The sequence below is a fragment of the Neodiprion fabricii genome, chromosome 3 (genome assembly GCF_021155785.1).
Source record: "Neodiprion fabricii isolate iyNeoFabr1 chromosome 3, iyNeoFabr1.1, whole genome shotgun sequence".
NCBI classification, from domain to species: Eukaryota; Metazoa; Arthropoda; class Insecta; order Hymenoptera; family Diprionidae; genus Neodiprion; species Neodiprion fabricii.
This window is the reverse complement of record NC_060241.1, coordinates 541,595-563,140: the sequence shown is the minus strand read 5'-3', so window position 1 is coordinate 563,140 and position 21,546 is coordinate 541,595. Positions and strand designations below refer to the sequence as shown.

The 21,546-nt window shown below is 40.2% G+C and overlaps 1 protein-coding gene across 1 annotated transcript; it reads left to right on the top strand.

Annotated features, from left to right (window-relative positions):
• The first annotated feature begins 9,610 nt into the window (after positions 1–9,610).
• Positions 9,611–21,133, top strand: LOC124177914 (kinesin-like protein KIF11-B). The gene is made up of 6 exons (XM_046560866.1): positions 9,611–9,618; positions 19,040–19,267; positions 19,346–19,525; positions 19,666–19,888; positions 20,087–20,205; positions 20,302–21,133. The coding sequence occupies exons 2-6, from the start codon at positions 19,073–19,075 to the stop codon at positions 20,317–20,319; spliced, it is 735 nt and encodes a 244-aa protein (XP_046416822.1). The 5' UTR covers positions 9,611–9,618; positions 19,040–19,072; the 3' UTR covers positions 20,320–21,133.
• The last annotated feature ends 413 nt before the right edge of the window (positions 21,134–21,546 follow it).

The following is a 21,546-nucleotide window of genomic DNA, read 5'->3' as shown; positions in this document are numbered from 1 at the left end:
GTAATGATTAACACGGTTTTACGATAGATAGGCAGAGCAGAAGAGATACACTGTACTTAAATTAAGCGGTAAGCAAATAAATCATAAAATGTGAGAAGCGATTATAACACATGCGAAATACAACAATTGAAATAGTTATCACATTACCAGAATAATCAGAAATAGGCAGACAAGGAATTATGAATTACAAGGTAGATTCAAGCGACAGGTCGAATAGAAAATTATTATAAAATATAGAGAATAAAAGATAATACGTAGTCTATAGTTTGCGGTAAGTGCGAGAGAAAGATAGATAATATTCGGTACGATAAAAGGCAATTCAAGATAAGACAAACAATATTCAAGATAATTAATAGGCAACGTACGGCAAACCAAATAGACTACGGACAACTACGATCAGCGATATTAGCGAAGAAAATAGTGAAAAAGATGTTATGCGATACGGCACAATACTCCAATGTCAAATGAACGACGAACGGGACCGCGCAGCGATATAAGATCGCTCCCGCGGTACTCTCACTAAGATACAATAATCAACGATAATAGGTAAAGAGACAGATAGAAATTAATCAGAGAAAATATAACAAAATAGCAATGCTCAATAGCTAAGATAAAAATTGATCCTTTAACGGAACGCGCTGCTAGACAGCGATATTAGACATTCAAATATTCTAAAAGAGAAAGATAATAAGATAAACAATAGTCACTACAATGCGTAAGTAATAATCAACCAGTCGCGAAGTTACTTGCAATAAGACAGAGAAAGGGACAGGATAAGAGATACGAGAGAATAAGGTACGAGCCCAGGTGGCTCAAGCAGACCAACTGCAAGGCAAAGCGAAAAGATACGAGCCCAATTGGCTCAAGCAGACCAACTGCAAGGTAAAGAGAGAAAGAGATAAAGGTAAAGGTACGATATATTGCAAGTAATCTCGTGGTTTCACAAAATAGAAAAGGAACCTCACTTACGTAAAAGAAGATCTAACAGGTGCGAGAGAAAGCGATGCGATAGCGGTAATCAAAGCGATAATGGGAACACTGGTACAATTAACAAAGCTGAAGGTCGGATTAATAAAGGCGCTAGTACGAAACTGGAAGTCGAGTTACAAAAGGCACGTCTGCTATGTTTGGTAACTGAACGTAGAGTGTGACGAGATGAGCGATGATCCTGATTTTCGTCGAGCTGCTGTCACGTGATTCTTCCCAAAATTTGCGGTATTTTAATTGGACCAGCAAGTCGCGTGGCCTGGTCCACGGATAGGTGGCGATAATCCCTCGCCGCTTGTTTTTCTTTTCCCTCGACGACAGGTATCGAGGTATCGGGACGTCGGAAGGTGGTTAGAGATGTTTTCCTTCAGCTATGCGGTATCGTTGGTGAGAGGGGGGGGGGGTCGTACTGCTCAGGTATTGCGATATTGAGGTGTGCGGCAATGTTACGTCACCGGTCTCCTGGACTTGCGACCGACTGTAACTCACTCCTTGCTTTACTGGTACTCCCCGTTGTAGCTATTTCGTCGGCGCTGCATCCCGGCCCTCGCTCATGGAAGCCTTCATGCCGGAACGATCTGGTGGTGATGGCCCTCAACCCGGATCCCCACACTAGATCCACCAGATCCACGTGGTCAGCATATCATTAGCCTATTCCACGCCGCAGTCCTTCGATAAGACGGTTCGTTAAGAGAAAACCGTCTTCTATTGGATAGTCAACGACTTAGTAGATGTTAGGGTCGGTTCAGCTCCAGGCTGATAAGTATCGTCGACGGGAGGCTTCGTTGTGTTTTTGACGCACAGCCCTGTACGCCGCCTGACGATGCATCCGAGCGGTAGAAGCATTCGTTCGTGGTTCGGCTCCTGGCCGATAAGTCTCAAATAGTTGGAGGTGCTGTTGTGCATCACGCACGACCCTTTTCGACAACTAGATAGGCATCCATCGGGAGTGGTTTCAGCGGTATTCGTTCGTCTGTAGTCGGTGGTGTTGATGTTGAGCTGGTACGTGACCCCTGTCAGGCAGTGTCCTGGTATCTTGACGTGAAGGTCTCGCGGATGGTTCTCGAAGAGCATTACAGAATTAGAAAATAGCATACAATTAGCTTAGTAAAGGGAAATCAACTTAAAGATAATTAGTCGTTCATTTTTGGAGTATTGGCCTCAGACGTGCTTTCGTTATTTTTAGCGATATTTGTACCTAGGGGAATGCGATAATTAAATAAAGTGACGGGGTACGAAATACCTCGTCACAACTCCCCCCTCCTTACGGAGGACCGAGGAGGTCCTTTGCCATTAGGAAACCATTATGTTGACTACTTACTTTTGCATGTGACTAGATGATCGTTAGAGATGTTAGAGATAGTTGCGATAGATAGGATTGAAATGGAAAATCCATGCGATACTTGACTTAGTTGAGAGACTTTGGAGTACGGCCTGCTGATTCTTGGCGAAACATAGTTTTCCAAGTTCTACTGTTGACCTGATCGGTTGTGAGTGAAGGAAGCGAAAGGATGAGCTAAATTTTTGCGAGAAGGTAGAGAGTTGATTGATTCGATTGCTTGGTTGAAGGGTGTTGTTGCAGAGGAGTTCAGACAATTTATGCGGTATAGAGCGATATTGAAATATTGGCCTCATGTAAGATGTTATTCTGGGTAAAGCGACCAAAGAAAAATTTGTAAGCGTTATTTTTAAGATAATTGCGATACAAGGGGTTTTGACCCCAAGTTGTCACTGCGTTATATGACTAGACATCGCGACGATGACGCGGTAGGATTTAGGCGTTTATCTTACCGAACGCGGGGTTTTAATTGTTGGACGTTATTTTGTAACCAATTTACGAGAGGGGGTTAATTGATCCCGTAACGATGAATATGACAGACTTCAGGAGTGGATCGTGGGCGCACCGTGAGTGATAGGATATAGGTGATAAGACGGTTCACTGTTACTATAGCAACGAGAAAATAATTGTGTAGCGGTAATAGGATAGTTTATTCACAAAAGCCTAGCGGCAAAAAAAAAGAAAGAGAACAATTTTTCGATAATAATAAAAAAAAATATGCGACAAGAAGAAAAAAATTTGCGATAATAATAAAAAAATACTATGCGATAAGAAAAAAAAAATTGCGATAAAAAAATTGCGATAATAAAAAAAGTTTGCGAGAGAAAAAAAAAACGGTAACCCTGACGAGAGGTTGCGGTAATTGCGGTAATAAAAAAAATTGAAAAAAAATTTTTGCGGTAATAAAAAAAGTAAAAATAAATTGCGGTAATACAAATAAAAAAATTGCGGTAATGAATTAGCGAGAAATAACGAAAAATTAGCGAGAAGAAAAAAAAATTTTGTGGAAGCTAAAGAGAAGACGGTCTTAAAATAGTCGGAAATCGCGGTTCCCCTTTCGTGTGGCTCCATCACTGGTTTCCCGCACACCGATTCGGGCACGTCACCTTAGTATATCCGACTTTGCCACATCGGAAACAGTATAGACCGGTCGCGGATTCAGGACAATTCGCATATCGGTGACCGGATTTTCTACACCTGTAACAGATCAGCGTACCTTTCGGGCTTGGCCGAAAGGGGTTACCGGCGAACTCAGGAGAGTTATTCGCGATGCTCGCGGTATCCGTCTGAGCCGTGGTAGCAGTAGGAGTGGTTGGCGCACTGGTATCGTTTCGACTATTGAATCGAGGTGCCTTAGCACGCGGTTGTGCACTTCGACCGTTGGGTCGGTTACCCTGTGTGCCACGATTAGGTGTTGATTGAGCGAATTGGGTCGCGTTGGCTAGTCCCGTCTCGGGTTCCGGGCCTTCCTCGAAAAAGTTAAGTGCTGAGCAATGATTGCGAGAAGGCCTAGGATTTCTTTGCCCGCGGTAAGCTAATTCGGGTAATACCGATCGTTCCGGGGTTGGCGGTGCTTGATAATTATTTGCTACGCGGAAGCTGATTTCTATCCGACTCGCAATGTCTTCTAATTGACCAAGGTCCTGTAATTCGTCTCGTCGAATTGAAACCTGTAATCGCGGTAATAAGTTGCGGTATGCGTAATCTAGCTGTTCCTCTTCCGACCACGCGGGCCTCAATCTGTCGAAATACGCTCTCATATATGTTAAATAATCGGCGACTGACTCGAATTCGCCCTGGGTTCGTCTACGAATTTCCTCCCTCAATGCGAACTGCAATTCCGGATTGACAAATCTACGGCGCCATGCGGCCTTAAATTCTGCAAAGGAACGCCACGTTTCGCGTTTGTTGCAGAACCAATAAATTGCGACACCTGATAAGAAGAAGGGGATACTATTCAAAATATCCTCGTCGCGAATGTTAATGAGCGATCGGCCCTCGTCTATACGTGCGAGAAATGCTTCGGCGTCCTCGTTACGCGTTCCCGAAAACTTGAGATTCCATTTCCTCATAACCTCATACGCGGCTAACGCGGTCGGTCTGGACGGTGATGCGAAGTTGCTGTTCATGCTCGGTCGCGGGAAGTTATATTGGCCGTCCTCGAAACCCTGGTTGCGGAAGGCAGGTCTCCGCAGCGGCGGTGCGTCGCGATATTCATAAGGGGGAGAATCCCCTGTGCGGTAGTCGAATGGTGGCGGATTCACCGGATGATACTCCCGTGATCTCAACGGCGGCTGCTGAACGGGCGCCGGCTTAGCCGGTGCGTCATATTAATTCAATTGTTTCACAAACCATTTTCTTGGTAAAATACACTTATATTTTATTCACATTGACATTGATTTTCAGTCACCGGCAATACAGTAAATTCATATTTTATCCACAAAAGTGATGTTGAATCTCATAAGATGGTGGAATTTTTGTACAGTACAGTTTGGATTAAAGATTATGAAGAAGCTAAACAGCGTACAGCTAAATTACAGGAAGTAATTCAGCAGGAGCGGCAAGGAAGTAATTCAGAAGGAACACCAATTTTCAACCAACGAATGGAAGCTTAGATTGATGAAAAAAAGAAAAGTAAGCACAGAAGGAATTGAAGTGGACAGCAAGTGCAGGACCTGTCATTAAATCAACATGAAGGAATTCGCCTGTCTACTAGACAATGTCTATATATATATAGATACTAGGGGCTGATTTTGCCAATGTTCATTAAAATGTTAGTAACCTCTGTGTGATTTGCTTCGTTCGATTTACACATGGCCGTAAATTGATTACATAAATTCTCAAATTCCTCAAAATATGGTATATCATATATATATATATGATATACCATATTTTCAGGAATTTGAGAATTTGAGAACGACACTTTGCACACGAGCTAGAGGAGTGGTGTGCGTTTCCCATATTTTTCTCGACTCCGAGACAGTGCTTCGAAAAGTGCTCCGAAAGTGAAAAATAATTACGACGTTTGAAATAACAAGTAAGTAAGTTGAATTTTGCAGTAATTAGGAATTATCAATGCAGATTGACTTCAGAAAAAATTGTAGAATAGATTTCATTATTTTCTAAAAAAGAATAACATAACCTGTAAATTGTAGTGTTGCTCCGAAGAACCCACAAAGTTGCTTCCACAAATATAATTATTCATTAATTTCATTAATAATTCATTTCTACTATTAAGTCTATTATTTACGCTGTTTCACCGGATGATACTCCCGTGATCTCAACGGCGGCTGCTGAACGGGCGCCGGCTTAGCCGGTGCATCATTGCCGGGAAGGAATTCTGGCGGTATATTTCGCGGGCTAATTCGGCTAGGTTGCGGTTCCGGTGGCTGCTTCCGAATCGCGCCGGTTGCTGACGTATCGGGGTTACGGTTCGCCGGTCGCGTCACGTCACGAATTTCCTCGTCGGTATAAGACGCGGGGTTGATCGGTTGCGTCTGTGTAGGTAACGTCATACTGTCGCTGTCGTCTGTCGGTGTAGCCATACAATCGTCGTCGAGAGCAGGGGGGTCGTCCATGCTTAGGCCGTGTTGTTTACAGTAATTCGTCAGCCGCTGACGACGGACCGGTAATATGCCTGCTGTTGACAACGATCGTCCTTCTAGTGCGGTGTTTAACTCGGCGTCGGTCAAGGAGTCTACCCACGCCTTAGCGGACGTGTGTATTGACATAAGAAGTGTTGACTAGCGATAGGTGACCCGAAGAGAAAGAAATTGCGGTATTGTCAGATTATTGAATTGCCATTTTGTAACCAATATTTTTATATATTTGAGGGTAAGAACGATATAACGATAATTGGTTACCCTACGGCGCAGTCGCTAACCTAAATAATTAGATAGAGAGAGATACTAAGGGAGAAAGATACAATTGTTGGGCGCCAGACGCACATGCGTCAACAATAGATAATTAGAGAAAAAGACAAAGGTAAAGGTAAAGGTAATAGATAAAGGTAAGGTCAGGTTCTACGACGGTTTTGCACAGTTCGCTCAGAGAGACAAGATAATGGTAGAGGGGCGGAGTCGAATCCAATAGATAAAATAAGAAACAGGTGAAGCAGGAATAATATCAAATATATTAAACAAGAAGCGATAAGTTTACTGACAAGCAAGTAGCTGAAGAGTTGGCGATGCAAGTACGATAAATGCGATAATTAACAATAGTTACAGCCAGAGAAAGGTTAAGCCAGAGAGTTAACAATTAACGGAACGTTTTCCGAATAAGCGGGAAATATGAGCAAGCTCGCGATACTAAAGGTAATGATTAACACGGTTTTACGATAGATAGGCAGAGCAGAAAAAGATATACTGTACTTAAATTAAGCGGTAAGCAAATAAAAATTGGGAGAAATGTCTACATACATTGAAATTGCAAAGAAAGATATCTCTCTATCTAATAAAAAAGTTTCAAACAAATGAACGTAGAAAAAGATTATAATAACAATAGTAAAAAAAAGATTATAATAACAATAGTAAAAAAAGATTATAATAACAATAGTATACGCATGAAGTTGGCGGTGGGCCGAGATCCCGAAAACAAAACAAAAAGCATCTAGGAAACCCTTTGACAGCTGTCATCGGCTGTTTATGACAAATATCTTCATAGGTATCTGTTAACGACGCGCAAAAAATGACAATGCAAATGAAAATTATCAAGATGATTCCCGACGGGAATTGTCTTTTTCGCGCGTTGGCGTATTGTGTACACGGGACTCAAGATCGACACGCAGAGGTGAGACTAAGTATCGTTTCAAATATAGTGGATAATTGGTCTACATTTGCGGGTTTTATTACAGGTAATGAGTCAAACGGTGCTGTGATTAGGTCACCTGGTGATTACAAATCACACATAAAGAAAAATGGAATATATGGGGGAGAAGCAGAATTAGCTGCAGCTGCGGACATTTTTAAAATATGTTTAATCGTGTATCGCGAAGAACAAATTCATCCACACCGGATCGGATCACGAAATGGAACACAATTCTCGCTACTCTTCACCGGCGACGGAGACAGTGGACACTTTGATGTCTTGCAGAACCAAAATAAAATTCAGATAGTGAGTAATAAGTACGAAAAGTAACAATCAAATAATAGTAAATCTAAATATATCACCAAACAGTCAAAAGGACAGCCAGGATTTACAACGACAATGGAGAATTTCAAGCGAGTTTCAACAGGAGGAGTTTCAAGCAGCAGACAAGGCGATGAAGATGGTGGATGGTCGGAAGTATCAAAAAAGAAAGAGGAAAATAAAATTGTAAGTGCGAAGAACCAAATAAGCCATAGAATAATATCCATCAAATATTCGTATAACTAGGTAAGAGGACAACCAGGATCGATATTGACCACAAGAGAAGGAGGTGTTTTGCGGAATGAACAGCAACGCAAATATAGAGAAAAAAATAATATAAAGAAGGTGATTTTGGAGAATAACCGGCAGAGCGGTAGTAAAAATAATTCAACGAAGGGTGTAGAAGAATTGGAAGAATCGATTGTGATGATTGATAAGGAAAATAAATCAAGAGGACGACCAACCAATGTGATGGACATAGAAGAGCGAAAAATTAGACGACGAGAACAGCAGCGAAAATATAGGGAAGCGAACAAAAAATATCATACTGGCTTTTCAACCAACGAACAGAAAGGAGGAGTTTCAACCAGCAGACAAGGCGATGGAGACGGTGGATGGTCGGACGTATCACAAAAGAAAAAGGAAAATAAAATTGTGATGATTGATTTGGAAAATAAATCAAGAGGACGACCAACCAATGTGATGGACATAGAAGAGCGAAAAATTAGACGACGAGAACAGCAGCGAAAATATAGGGAAGCGAACAAAAAATATCATACTGGCTATTCAACCAACGAACAGAAAGGAGGAGCTTCAACCAGCAGACAAGGCGATGGAGACGGTGGATGGTCGGACGTATCACAAAAGAAAAAGGAAAATAAAATTGTAAGTGCGAATAACCAAATAAGCCAGAGAAGAATAATAAACAAATATTTCTATAACCAGGCAAGAGGACGACCAGGATCTATGTTAACCACAAAAGAAAAACGTGTTTTGCGGAGTGAACAGCAACGCAAATATAGAGAAAAAAATAATATAAAGAAGGTGATTTTGGAAAATAACGGGCAGAGCGGTAACAAAAATAATTCAGCAAGTCAAGGAGATAGATCGATACCAATAGAGAAGGAACACCAATTTTCAACCAACGAATGGAAGCTTAGATTGATGAAAAAAAGAAAAGCAAGCATAGAAGGAATTGAAGTGGATAGCAAGAGACAACGAGATAAAACGACAGACGAAAACGTGTGTCGACGACTTATAAGCAAGAATAACGTGTCGGAAATTCATGTTTGTGATGAAATATTAAGGGACAGTGATACGTTGAAATCGATGGAGAAGGAACTGTGTGTATTCAGCCAAACAATAGAAGATAACAGAGACAGGTTGGAATTAGACAGAAACAGAGAACGAGTGGAAGCAATGAACAGTGAATCAATCATTGCTGAGCATCGTTACAACGGGGATATTGAAAAAGGCACTTTTAAAACTGTAGAACAACTACACATGGGTGAAATGAACGTAAAATGTAAACATTGCAATGCAGAAAGGTTCAAATATGAAACAGGAAGGGTGGCAAATAATTGCTGTCATGGAGGAAAAATAACATTACCACCATTAACGGAATATCCTGATGTACTTCAACGTCTGCGAGAAGGGAATGACGAAGTATCAAGACACTTCAGACAACATATACGATCATATAATGACGCGTTTGCGTTTGCATCATTTAATTGTACCGTGGCAGATATGGGGAATTCAGGACCATATGTGATGAAAATAATCGGGGATGTGAGTTACAAAATATCTACAAGTTTAGAGACCGCAAACAATAACCGACCGAGATATGGACAAATTTACATCTACGACGTACAAACTCAGCTAGCGCTGAGAGAAAATGATGCAAGAAGAGCAAATCTGTTAGAAATTATTAGTAGACTGATAATAGATATCAATCCTTATGCAGCAAATTTTAAAACAACGTACGAGCGATTTGTTAAGGGAGAAAGCCTGGTGAGATTAAACTTTATAGCACTCAAGGAAGACGATAGACGGCGGTACAATGCGCCACAACGGCTATCAAAGAACGTACAAACGTGAAGGCGCACGTCCGAGAAATACAAAGTAAAGAAAACGAGATAAGGCAGAATTGGAAATCATTCAAAGGGGTTGGTTGACCATATACAAATATATTGCTTCGCGATTCTGCTTGTTTTGTGATTCTCATATAATATGTTCAATTATGATGTCTCTCTATCTAATAAAAAAGTTTCAAACAAATGAACGTAGAAAAAGATTATAATAACAATAGTAAAAAAAGATTATAATAACAATAGTAAAAAAAGATTATAATAACAATAGTATACGCATGAAGTTGGCGGTGGGGTGAGATCACGAAAACAAAACAAAAAGCATCTAGCAAACCCTTTGACAGCTGTCATCGGCTGTTTATGACAGTCTTTGACAAATATCTTTATAGGTATCTGTTTCTGACGCGCAAAAAATGAACATGCAAACGAAAATTATCAAGATGATTCCCGACGGGAATTGTCTTTTTCGCGCGTTGACGTATCGTGTATACGGCACTCAGGATCGACACGCAGAGGTGAGACTGAGTATCGTTTCAAATATAGTGGATAATTGGTCTACATTTGCGGGTTTTATTACAGGTAATGAGTCAAACGGTGCTGTGATTAGGTCACCTGGTGATTACAAATCACACATAAAGAAAAATGGAATATATGGGGGAGAAGCAGAATTAGCTGCAGCTGCGGACATTTTTAAAATATGTTTAATCGTGTATCGCGAAGAACAAATTCATCCACACCGGATCGGATCACGAAATGGAACACAATTCTCGCTACTCTTCACCGGCGACGGAGACAGTGGACACTTTGATGTCTTGCAGAACCAAAATAAAATTCAGATAGTGAGTAATAAGTACGAAAAGTAACAATCAAATAATAGTAAATCTAAATATATCACCAAACAGTCAAAAGGACAGCCAGGATTTACAACGACAATGGAGAATTTCAAGCGAGTTTCAACAGGAGGAGTTTCAAGCAGCAGACAAGGCGATGAAGATGGTGGATGGTCGGAAGTATCAAAAAAGAAAGAGGAAAATAAAATTGTAAGTGCGAAGAACCAAATAAGCCATAGAATAATATCCATCAAATATTCGTATAACTAGGTAAGAGGACAACCAGGATCGATATTGACCACAAGAGAAGGAGGTGTTTTGCGGAATGAACAGCAACGCAAATATAGAGAAAAAAATAATATAAAGAAGGTGATTTTGGAGAATAACCGGCAGAGCGGTAGTAAAAATAATTCAACGAAGGGTGTAGAAGAATTGGAAGAATCGATTGTGATGATTGATAAGGAAAATAAATCAAGAGGACGACCAACCAATGTGATGGACATAGAAGAGCGAAAAATTAGACGACGAGAACAGCAGCGAAAATATAGGGAAGCGAACAAAAAATATCATACTGGCTTTTCAACCAACGAACAGAAAGGAGGAGTTTCAACCAGCAGACAAGGCGATGGAGACGGTGGATGGTCGGACGTATCACAAAAGAAAAAGGAAAATAAAATTGTGATGATTGATTTGGAAAATAAATCAAGAGGACGACCAACCAATGTGATGGACATAGAAGAGCGAAAAATTAGACGACGAGAACAGCAGCGAAAATATAGGGAAGCGAACAAAAAATATCATACTGGCTATTCAACCAACGAACAGAAAGGAGGAGCTTCAACCAGCAGACAAGGCGATGGAGACGGTGGATGGTCGGACGTATCACAAAAGAAAAAGGAAAATAAAATTGTAAGTGCGAATAACCAAATAAGCCAGAGAAGAATAATAAACAAATATTTCTATAACCAGGCAAGAGGACGACCAGGATCTATGTTAACCACAAAAGAAAAACGTGTTTTGCGGAGTGAACAGCAACGCAAATATAGAGAAAAAAATAATATAAAGAAGGTGATTTTGGAAAATAACGGGCAGAGCGGTAACAAAAATAATTCAGCAAGTCAAGGAGATAGATCGATACCAATAGAGAAGGAACACCAATTTTCAACCAACGAATGGAAGCTTAGATTGATGAAAAAAAGAAAAGCAAGCATAGAAGGAATTGAAGTGGATAGCAAGAGACAACGAGATAAAACGACAGACGAAAACGTGTGTCGACGACTTATAAGCAAGAATAACGTGTCGGAAATTCATGTTTGTGATGAAATATTAAGGGACAGTGATACGTTGAAATCGATGGAGAAGGAACTGTGTGTATTCAGCCAAACAATAGAAGATAACAGAGACAGGTTGGAATTAGACAGAAACAGAGAACGAGTGGAAGCAATGAACAGTGAATCAATCATTGCTGAGCATCGTTACAACGGGGATATTGAAAAAGGCACTTTTAAAACTGTAGAACAACTACACATGGGTGAAATGAACGTAAAATGTAAACATTGCAATGCAGAAAGGTTCAAATATGAAACAGGAAGGGTGGCAAATAATTGCTGTCATGGAGGAAAAATAACATTACCACCATTAACGGAATATCCTGATGTACTTCAACGTCTGCGAGAAGGGAATGACGAAGTATCAAGACACTTCAGACAACATATACGATCATATAATGACGCGTTTGCGTTTGCATCATTTAATTGTACCGTGGCAGATATGGGGAATTCAGGACCATATGTGATGAAAATAATCGGGGATGTGAGTTACAAAATATCTACAAGTTTAGAGACCGCAAACAATAACCGACCGAGATATGGACAAATTTACATCTACGACGTACAAACTCAGCTAGCGCTGAGAGAAAATGATGCAAGAAGAGCAAATCTGTTAGAAATTATTAGTAGACTGATAATAGATATCAATCCTTATGCAGCAAATTTTAAAACAACGTACGAGCGATTTGTTAAGGGAGAAAGCCTGGTGAGATTAAACTTTATAGCACTCAAGGAAGACGATAGACGGCGGTACAATGCGCCACAACGGCTATCAAAGAACGTACAAACGTGAAGGCGCACGTCCGAGAAATACAAAGTAAAGAAAACGAGATAAGGCAGAATTGGAAATCATTCAAAGGGGTTGGTTGACCATATACAAATATATTGCTTCGCGATTCTGCTTGTTTTGTGATTCTCATATAATATGTTCAATTATGATGTCTCTCTATCTAATAAAAAAGTTTCAAACAAATGAACGTAGAAAAAGATTATAATAACAATAGTAAAAAAAGATTATAATAACAATAGTAAAAAAAGATTATAATAACAATAGTATACGCATGAAGTTGGCGGTGGGGTGAGATCACGAAAACAAAACAAAAAGCATCTAGCAAACCCTTTGACAGCTGTCATCGGCTGTTTATGACAGTCTTTGACAAATATCTTTATAGGTATCTGTTTCTGACGCGCAAAAAATGAACATGCAAACGAAAATTATCAAGATGATTCCCGACGGGAATTGTCTTTTTCGCGCGTTGACGTATCGTGTATACGGCACTCAGGATCGACACGCAGAGGTGAGACTGAGTATCGTTTCAAATATAGTGGATAATTGGTCTACATTTGCGGGTTTTATTACAGGTAATGAGTCAAACGGTGCTGTGATTAGGTCACCTGGTGATTACAAATCACATATGTATAAAAAACAATAAATGTTGTTGCGCAAGAAGGTTAATATGGTAACCTCGCTGAAGAAACCAAAACACAGCGATCTAGCGAATCAATAACAATTTTGATTACAACAAGGGATCAACCCTGCCACACACTAGACTGAGCAGTTTATAAGGTCAGGATGTTTAGGTCGTCTCGTATTATCCCTGAGTTTTTCTATTGTTGCTATTCGAGAGGTACGTCGGTTAATCCCTGCGGTATCCAAGTGTTTTTATGTTCGCGATAGTTATGGCAGTTATGTTGTGCGATATTTAAATATTTTTCGACCTTGCGTTATGGATGGCGGTTAAGCCGTGCGATATTTAGATAATTTTCAAATTTGCGTTATTAGTGGCGGTTAAGCCGTGCGATATTTAGATAATTTTCAAATTTGCGTTATTAATGGCGGTTAGGCCGTGCGATATTTAGATAATCTTTAAATTTGCGTTATTGTTGGCGGTTGAACCGTGCGATATTTAAATAGTTTTCAGGTTTACGTTATTGATGGCGGTTAAGCCGTGCGATATTTAAATAGTTTTTAGTTTTCGATATTTTAATTTAGCGATATCTAGGCTGTATTCGGTCGCAATATGGAATTCTAATATTCGAACTTTGGTTTATATCCAATCTTGGTCGCAGTAATCAATTGATTTAAATATGTTGCTCAATTTGTCTGAGTTCCTCGCAATTTTGTTAATTTTTGGGGTTTCTGGGGTTCGTGTTCGGTCTCTTACTTTTCTCTGGTGCATTGACAGTATACGATAAACTTTGCTTTCACCACTGAATAAGATAATCCCTCTTTATTGGCGTGGCCCCACGTTGGGCGCCATTTTGTAACCAATATTTTTATATATTTGAGGGTAAGAACGATATAACGATAATTGGTTACCCTACGGCGCAGTCGCTAACCTAAATAATTAGATAGAGAGAGATACTAAGGGAGAAAGATACAATTGTTGGGCGCCAGACGCACATGCGTCAACAATAGATAATTAGAGAAAAAGACAAAGGTAAAGGTAAAGGTAATAGATAAAGGTAAGGTCAGGTTCTACGACGGTTTTGCACAGTTCGCTCAGAGAGACAAGATAATGGTAGAGGGGCGGAGTCGAATCCAATAGATAAAATAAGAAACAGGTGAAGCAGGAATAATATCAAATATATTAAACAAGAAGCGATAAGTTTACTGACAAGCAAGTAGCTGAAGAGTTGGCGATGCAAGTACGATAAATGCGATAATTAACAATAGTTACAGCCAGAGAAAGGTTAAGCCAGAGAGTTAACAATTAACGGAACGTTTTCCGAATAAACGGGAAATATGAGCAAGCTCGCGATACTAAAGGTAATGATTAACACGGTTTTACGATAGATAGGCAGAGCAGAAGAGATACACTGTACTTAAATTAAGCGGTAAGCAAATAAATCATAAAATGTGAGAAGCGATTATAACACATGCGAAATACAACAATTGAAATAGTTATCACATTACCAGAATAATCAGAAATAGGCAGACAAGGAATTATGAATTACAAGGTAGATTCAAGCGACAGGTCGAATAGAAAATTATTATAAAATATAGAGAATAAAAGATAATACGTAGTCTATAGTTTGCGGTAAGTGCGAGAGAAAGATAGATAATATTCGGTACGATAAAAGGCAATTCAAGATAAGACAAACAATATTCAAGATAATTAATAGGCAACGTACGGCAAACCAAATAGACTACGGACAACTACGATCAGCGATATTAGCGAAGAAAATAGTGAAAAAGATGTTATGCGATACGGCACAATACTCCAATGTCAAATGAACGACGAACGGGACCGCGCAGCGATATAAGATCGCTCCCGCGGTACTCTCACTAAGATACAATAATCAACGATAATAGGTAAAGAGACAGATAGAAATTAATCAGAGAAAATATAACAAAATAGCAATGCTCAATAGCTAAGATAAAAATTGATCCTTTAACGGAACGCGCTGCTAGACAGCGATATTAGACATTCAAATATTCTAAAAGAGAAAGATAATAAGATAAACAGTAGTCACTCCAATGCGTAAGCAATAGTCAATCAGTCGCGAAGTTACTTGCAATAAGACAGAGAAAGGGACAAGATAAGAAATACGAGAGAATAAGGTACGAGCCCAGGTGGCTCAAGCAGACCAACTGCAAGGCAAAGCGAAAAGATACGAGCCCAATTGGCTCAAGCAGACCAACTGCAAGGTAAAGAGAGAAAGAGATAAAGGTAAAGGTACGATATATTGCAAGTAATCTCGTGGTTTCACAAAATAGAAAAGGAACCTCACTTACGTAAAAGAAGATCTAACAGGTGCGAGAGAAAGCGATGCGATAGCGGTAATCAAAGCGATAATGGGAACACTGGTACAATTAACAAAGCTGAAGGTCGGATTAATAAAGGCGCTAGTACGAAACTGGAAGTCGAGTTACAAAAGGCACGTCTGCTATGTTTGGTAACTGAACGTAGAGTGTGACGAGATGAGCGATGATCCTGATTTTCGTCGAGCTGCTGTCACGTGATTCTTCCCAAAATTTGCGGTATTTTAATTGGACCAGCAGGTCGCGTGGCCTGGTCCACGGATAGGTGGCGATAATCCCTCGCCGCTTGTTTTTCTTTTCCCTCGACGACAGGTATCGAGGTATCGGGACGTCGGAAGGTGGTTAGAGATGTTTTCCTTCAGCTATGCGGTATCGTTGGTGAGAGGGGGGGGGGGTCGTACTGCTCAGGTATTGCGATATTGAGGTGTGCGGCAATGTTACGTCACCGGTCTCCTGGACTTGCGACCGACTGTAACTCACTCCTTGCTTTACTGGTACTCCCCGTTGTAGCTATTTCGTCGGCGCTGCATCCCGGCCCTCGCTCATGGAAGCCCTCATGCCGGAACGATCTGGTGGTGATGGCCCTCAACCCGGATCCCCACACTAGATCCACCAGATCCACGTGGTCAGCATATCATTAGCCTATTCCACGCCGCAGTCCTTCGATAAGACGGTTCGTTAAGAGAAAACCGTCTTCTATTGGATAGTCAACGACTTAGTAGATGTTAGGGTCGGTTCAGCTCCAGGCTGATAAGTATCGTCGACGGGAGGCTTCGTTGTGTTTTTGACGCACAGCCCTGTACGCCGCCTGACGATGCATCCGAGCGGTAGAAGCATTCGTTCGTGGTTCGGCTCCTGGCCGATAAGTCTCAAATAGTTGGAGGTGCTGTTGTGCATCACGCACGACCCTTTTCGACAACTAGATAGGCATCCATCGGGAGTGGTTTCAGCGGTATTCGTTCGTCTGTAGTCGGTGGTGTTGATGTTGAGCTGGTACGTGACCCCTGTCAGGCAGTGTCCTGGTATCTTGACGTGAAGGTCTCGCGGATGGTTCTCGAAGAGCATTACAGAATTAGAAAATAGCATACAATTAGCTTAGTAAAGGGAAATCAACTTAAAGATAATTAGTCGTTCATTTTTGGAGTATTGGCCTCAGACGTGCTTTCGTTATTTTTAGCGATATTTGTACCTAGGGGAATGCGATAATTAAATAAAGTGACGGGGTACGAAATACCACGTCACAATACATAATACACTAAAAGAATTTGATTTATCGACTTGAGGCTGTTGCGTGTTAACTTTTTTCTTTATTCCTAAATACCTGTAGGCTTACAACTGAGAGTACAAAATACAGGCATCGACACTACAATTCAACATATCTGTAAAGATCTTGTTAACAGGCAATCTATGGCAAAGTCATCTTTAATTGAACATACAGATTGTTCTGTGAGTATTTTGGTTACAATAGAAACTCAACTGTCACGTCCGAATTCAAGTTAAAACAATTTACATTTTAAATAAGAATCGTTTATTTTCTAAAACCTTAGATAAAAGGATCAAAACTTTTGACCATCGACAATGTGTACTCACAACTTATAGTCTTGTCATTTTGAATAGGTCATGTACTATATAGTATCTATATATTGTAACGTGGCAGTTTTACTGCGCGTTCCATACGGCTCCCCGAACTCTAGACGGACCACAGACTTAGGGAGCACGCGAAGTAGACCGCGGCTCATTTCGAAAAAGAGCGCCAGGACAATAGTCACGCATCCGAGACTCTAAGAGGGGACCATCGCCGGTTTAGCGAATAAGACTTTTCAGGATTTTTGTTTATTTTTTTTTGGGTGGCGAGTAAATGCGGCTTCGGACAGGGGATCGGCAGCAAATTCGAACGATGTTACCGGATGGCAATCGCGGCGGATCGCAACGAAAGGAGGGCCTCGCGCGAGGCTACGGAGAGAGCGTCAACGGAGAGCTCTGCCGCGAGGGAATCCAAGGCGGACGAGATTCCCGTTGGTGGCCGGCGAGCCGTAGCCCCCCCCTCCGTCGCCCAACTGACGACAGGTGCCCTCGCGAAGTCATCACCCCGCCACTGTCAAGCTACGGGGTACACGAGACTGGTCAGCCAATCAACACCCCGCGACAGCGGAATCCAACGATAGCGATACGCTAGATTGTAAGAATTGCGTAACGAGAACCCCAATGCGCGCGGGAAGATTTTGACTAGGGTTGACGCCTATGTTCGGGGCATGTTCGAATTGCGGCTCCGATTTGCAGGACCCGGCACTTGAGTCCTGGCGACAGTTGAGGTAGTAGCGTGGCGAGCAAATTTAAATTAGAAAAAAAAAGAGCAAAGATAGCGTGCGACTGTTATGGCGGAGACGGACGTCGGTGGATTTTTGGTGTGGCTGAGGAGCGGTAAGCGCTTATAATTCTTTGCGGGCATATTTCGAGCGCCAGTTAAATTGGCACACCGATAAACGGTCGGCCCACGCAATTTTAGAGTTAGAGTAGCGCTCGAAATCTGTTTGCCGATCTCCTTGAGGATGACCGTAGCCTGAGTTTCCGCGATAACGCGTAGAGTCACGGGTTCGCGTGGGGAACAATTTCGGAGTGAAATTGAGTGTGGCCAAATTCCGCTGCACAGGGTCTCGTCGAGTCTGCGTACGTAAAAAGGGTGGTGAACTTAGAGGGAATAGAGACTTCGACTTGAGCTCGGATGCGTCATAATACGCTATACACTCGCGCGATTAGAAAAGCTTTCTAGAGCGATTAATTTGGTCGCGATTAGCGCGTCGAGGCACGTCCTTTTTGATTTAGTTTATGAATTATAGTGCATCAGCAAAGTGGCGACTAGCGCCCGTAGAAATAAGATACCAGCTAGATTTAATCAGAACTGCGATTAGCGCGTCGAGTACGATCTAGATTACGTTTTTGTTTAGCAGTTTATAATTAAGTGACGATTAGCGTCGTAGTTGAGGCCGATCGCGGGCAGCGCGTCGAGTCCGATTTTGTTTTTGGTTTTTGCGAGTTAAGATATTGTTAAGACGGCGACTAGCGCAAGAAGGCCGTAGAGGTCTCCTAGATTTATTCATTTTTTTTAATTTTTTTTTGATTTTGTTTGTTTCTCCCTTTCTTATTTCTTTTGGATTAAATTTAACACGTTGTATTTGGAATCGCGAAGGACGACTTGCGCAGTCGTATGATTATTTTTATTTTTAATTTTTTTTTGTACCATCGCTAACGAGAAATATATTATTGGAATTTTATAGTGATTTGGCCAAACCACGCATTGGCTTATTTGTGTTACATCTCCCTCTACCCAAAATTTACCCCTCCCCTCTCCGCGGTACTGAGCTATCGAGTATATGGTCGCGATATTTCGCATTACCGATTTCGAGGCGTGTTACTCACGCCAGGCGCCCAACAAATCTCGCGGTATTGTTTTAGGTCCAGGGTACATCGTGGACGCCGATTTATTGTGTACGAGGTAAGTTCTCGGTCATTTTCTCCGAGTGATCGAGGTGCAGAAAAATCCACGTCACAATATATATGATATACCATATTTTCAGGAATTTGAGAATTTATGTAATCAATTTACGGCCATGTGTAAATCGAACGAAGCAAATCACACAGAGGTTACTAACATTTTAATGAACATTGGCAAAATCAATGACAATATTAATACTGATGCAATTGAATCATGTCAAAACGTTGTAAAAAGTGAACAATGCTATGAGGATAGAGTCAAAGAAGAAATTCACGTTGTCAAGAATGAAGTACAATTTGGTGTTAATGAGGTAACACTTTTTTTATAGATGTTACAAAGTACTTTACGTCAAAATGAAAATATTAACCCTTGCATCATATGCTTAAAGGTCGTATCGATAGTAGATACTGTTGCTGCTCATCGGTATAAATTAGTAGATGAACTACAAACCCAACTTCAAGACAGCAGTACAGTTTGGATTAAACATTGTGAAGTAGCTAAACAGCGTACAGCTAAATTACAGGAAGTAATTCAGCAGGAGCGGCAAAAAATATTGTCAAGTGCTCAAGTAAGCCAACTCAATTTGAAAAATCATATATTTTTGGAATTATGGAAAAAAATTTCTTTTTTTATTTGTGAACATAACAAAATTGAATTAGAATATTCATACTGTTGTTAAATTTGAATTGTAATAAATGTATTTACCAGGTGTTAGAACAATTAGTTGCAAATGCTAGTGTAAATCATGATGAATTTTTGGAGTCCCAACGAAGTAAATCCAGGCAATTTAATCATGAATTGCAGCATAAACTTGAGGAACAGAGTTTAAGAGCCACTCGGTGGGCAACTGATGTCGCTGCTAAATTACGCATAACACTACATCAAGTTGATAAATTCATTACTGAAGACGTCCAGAGAGATATTCCCACAGGTACTGCAGGATTAGTGAAGCACTAGTTACGTTGTCAATAGCCTTTTTCACATCAATTTTTTTTAAATTGAGCTAGTTTTCACAAGTTGAAACGATGTTTTGAATTAGATCTCTTTAATCATTATTCTATATTCCAAAAGTAGTTAACTTGTGCTTTAGCTAGCTACAATAAATAACATTGATGAATACTAATCGTAGGAAGTACACCAGTGAAAACGGAGTATCGCTATCCAAAAGAGCTCGCTGAAACCTCACCCCATCAGCGAATAATTCAACACTTTCGTGCCTCAATAAACGACACCGTCACCAATAATGAGGTCAGTGCTGTTATGTCATATTAATTCAATTGTTTCACAAACCATTTTCTTGGTAAAATACACTTATATTTTATTCACATTGACATTGATTTTCAGTCACCGGCAATACAGTAAATTCATATTTTATCCACAAAAGTGATGTTGAATCTCATAAGATGGTGGAATTTTTGGAAATATTTGGCTCCTTTAAAGACCTGCCACAACGAAAACAACAGAGAAGAGCATGTAAAATCTCGAGTTGTTCAACCAAAGCGGATAATACTTACATTTAAGTCGTCTGATCTACTCGATCGAAGTGTTTTTGGGACGGATAACTAAATGAAGTCCACCCTTTCGATTGTTGTGTTTATTATTCAATTTTATTTGCTTAGGCTGGCCAAAAGCACACTATCAGGTAGAAATCTACTTCTGATAGCTTTGAATTTTATAAATCAGATATAATAAGACTTTGTTTTTAGCATATATAAAAGATTAGTCAATTAATTTTATAAATATTGTGTGTAGGGTAAAAGTGTTTGAGGAAGGTGTGGCAAGTAACCGATTTATACATATTTGAAAAATTTCCTCTCATCCTAGTACAGTGTATCTTCAAACTATTTTCATTCCTTCCCCCTGATTACCACATCTCGGTATAAATATGAGAAAGTAAACTTGGATCATAAAAATAATATATTATCAAGCTCTGTAAATTTTGAACGCAATATATGGAAAGAAAAATTTTATAAACATATCGTCAAAATACCTTCAATATTACCATTTCAATTAAACTACGCTAATCTGATATAAGAGAAAAAGTTTCATGTTAATATGTCAAAAATTAGTACCATAAATATCATATATATATTGATTTTATGAAGGCAGTTGTTCATTATTATACCTTCATAAATAATTTTTCTAATTGTAAATCTGATATAATGTAAATTGCAACCTTCTTTTATGCATGCAGAAAGATATTGTTGTTAAGATAAATCACATTAAAAATATATACTTACATGCGCAATGTCTCTGAATTAATCATTCGGTCGGCTCGTTAAATGTTAATGGTAAATTTTTTAAATAACTGGCGGGATCGTTTTCCAAGCCAATCAGTAGCGCGATTCTGTAACTCGTTATGCTGTCGTTATGGACTCATAACGACAAGTTTCGTTATGCTACCGACCGCGTCGCTATTATAACGACAAATGCGATTCTGTACACTATTCTTAGCGAGTTTTGTCGTTATTAATAACGAAAAGTGTCGTTATGATGTCGTTACGGTGCGAGCGGATAGCGAGGCTCAGAGACCCCCTCGTTACGCTATAACGACGATTATAACGACACTTTGCACACGAGCTAGAGGAG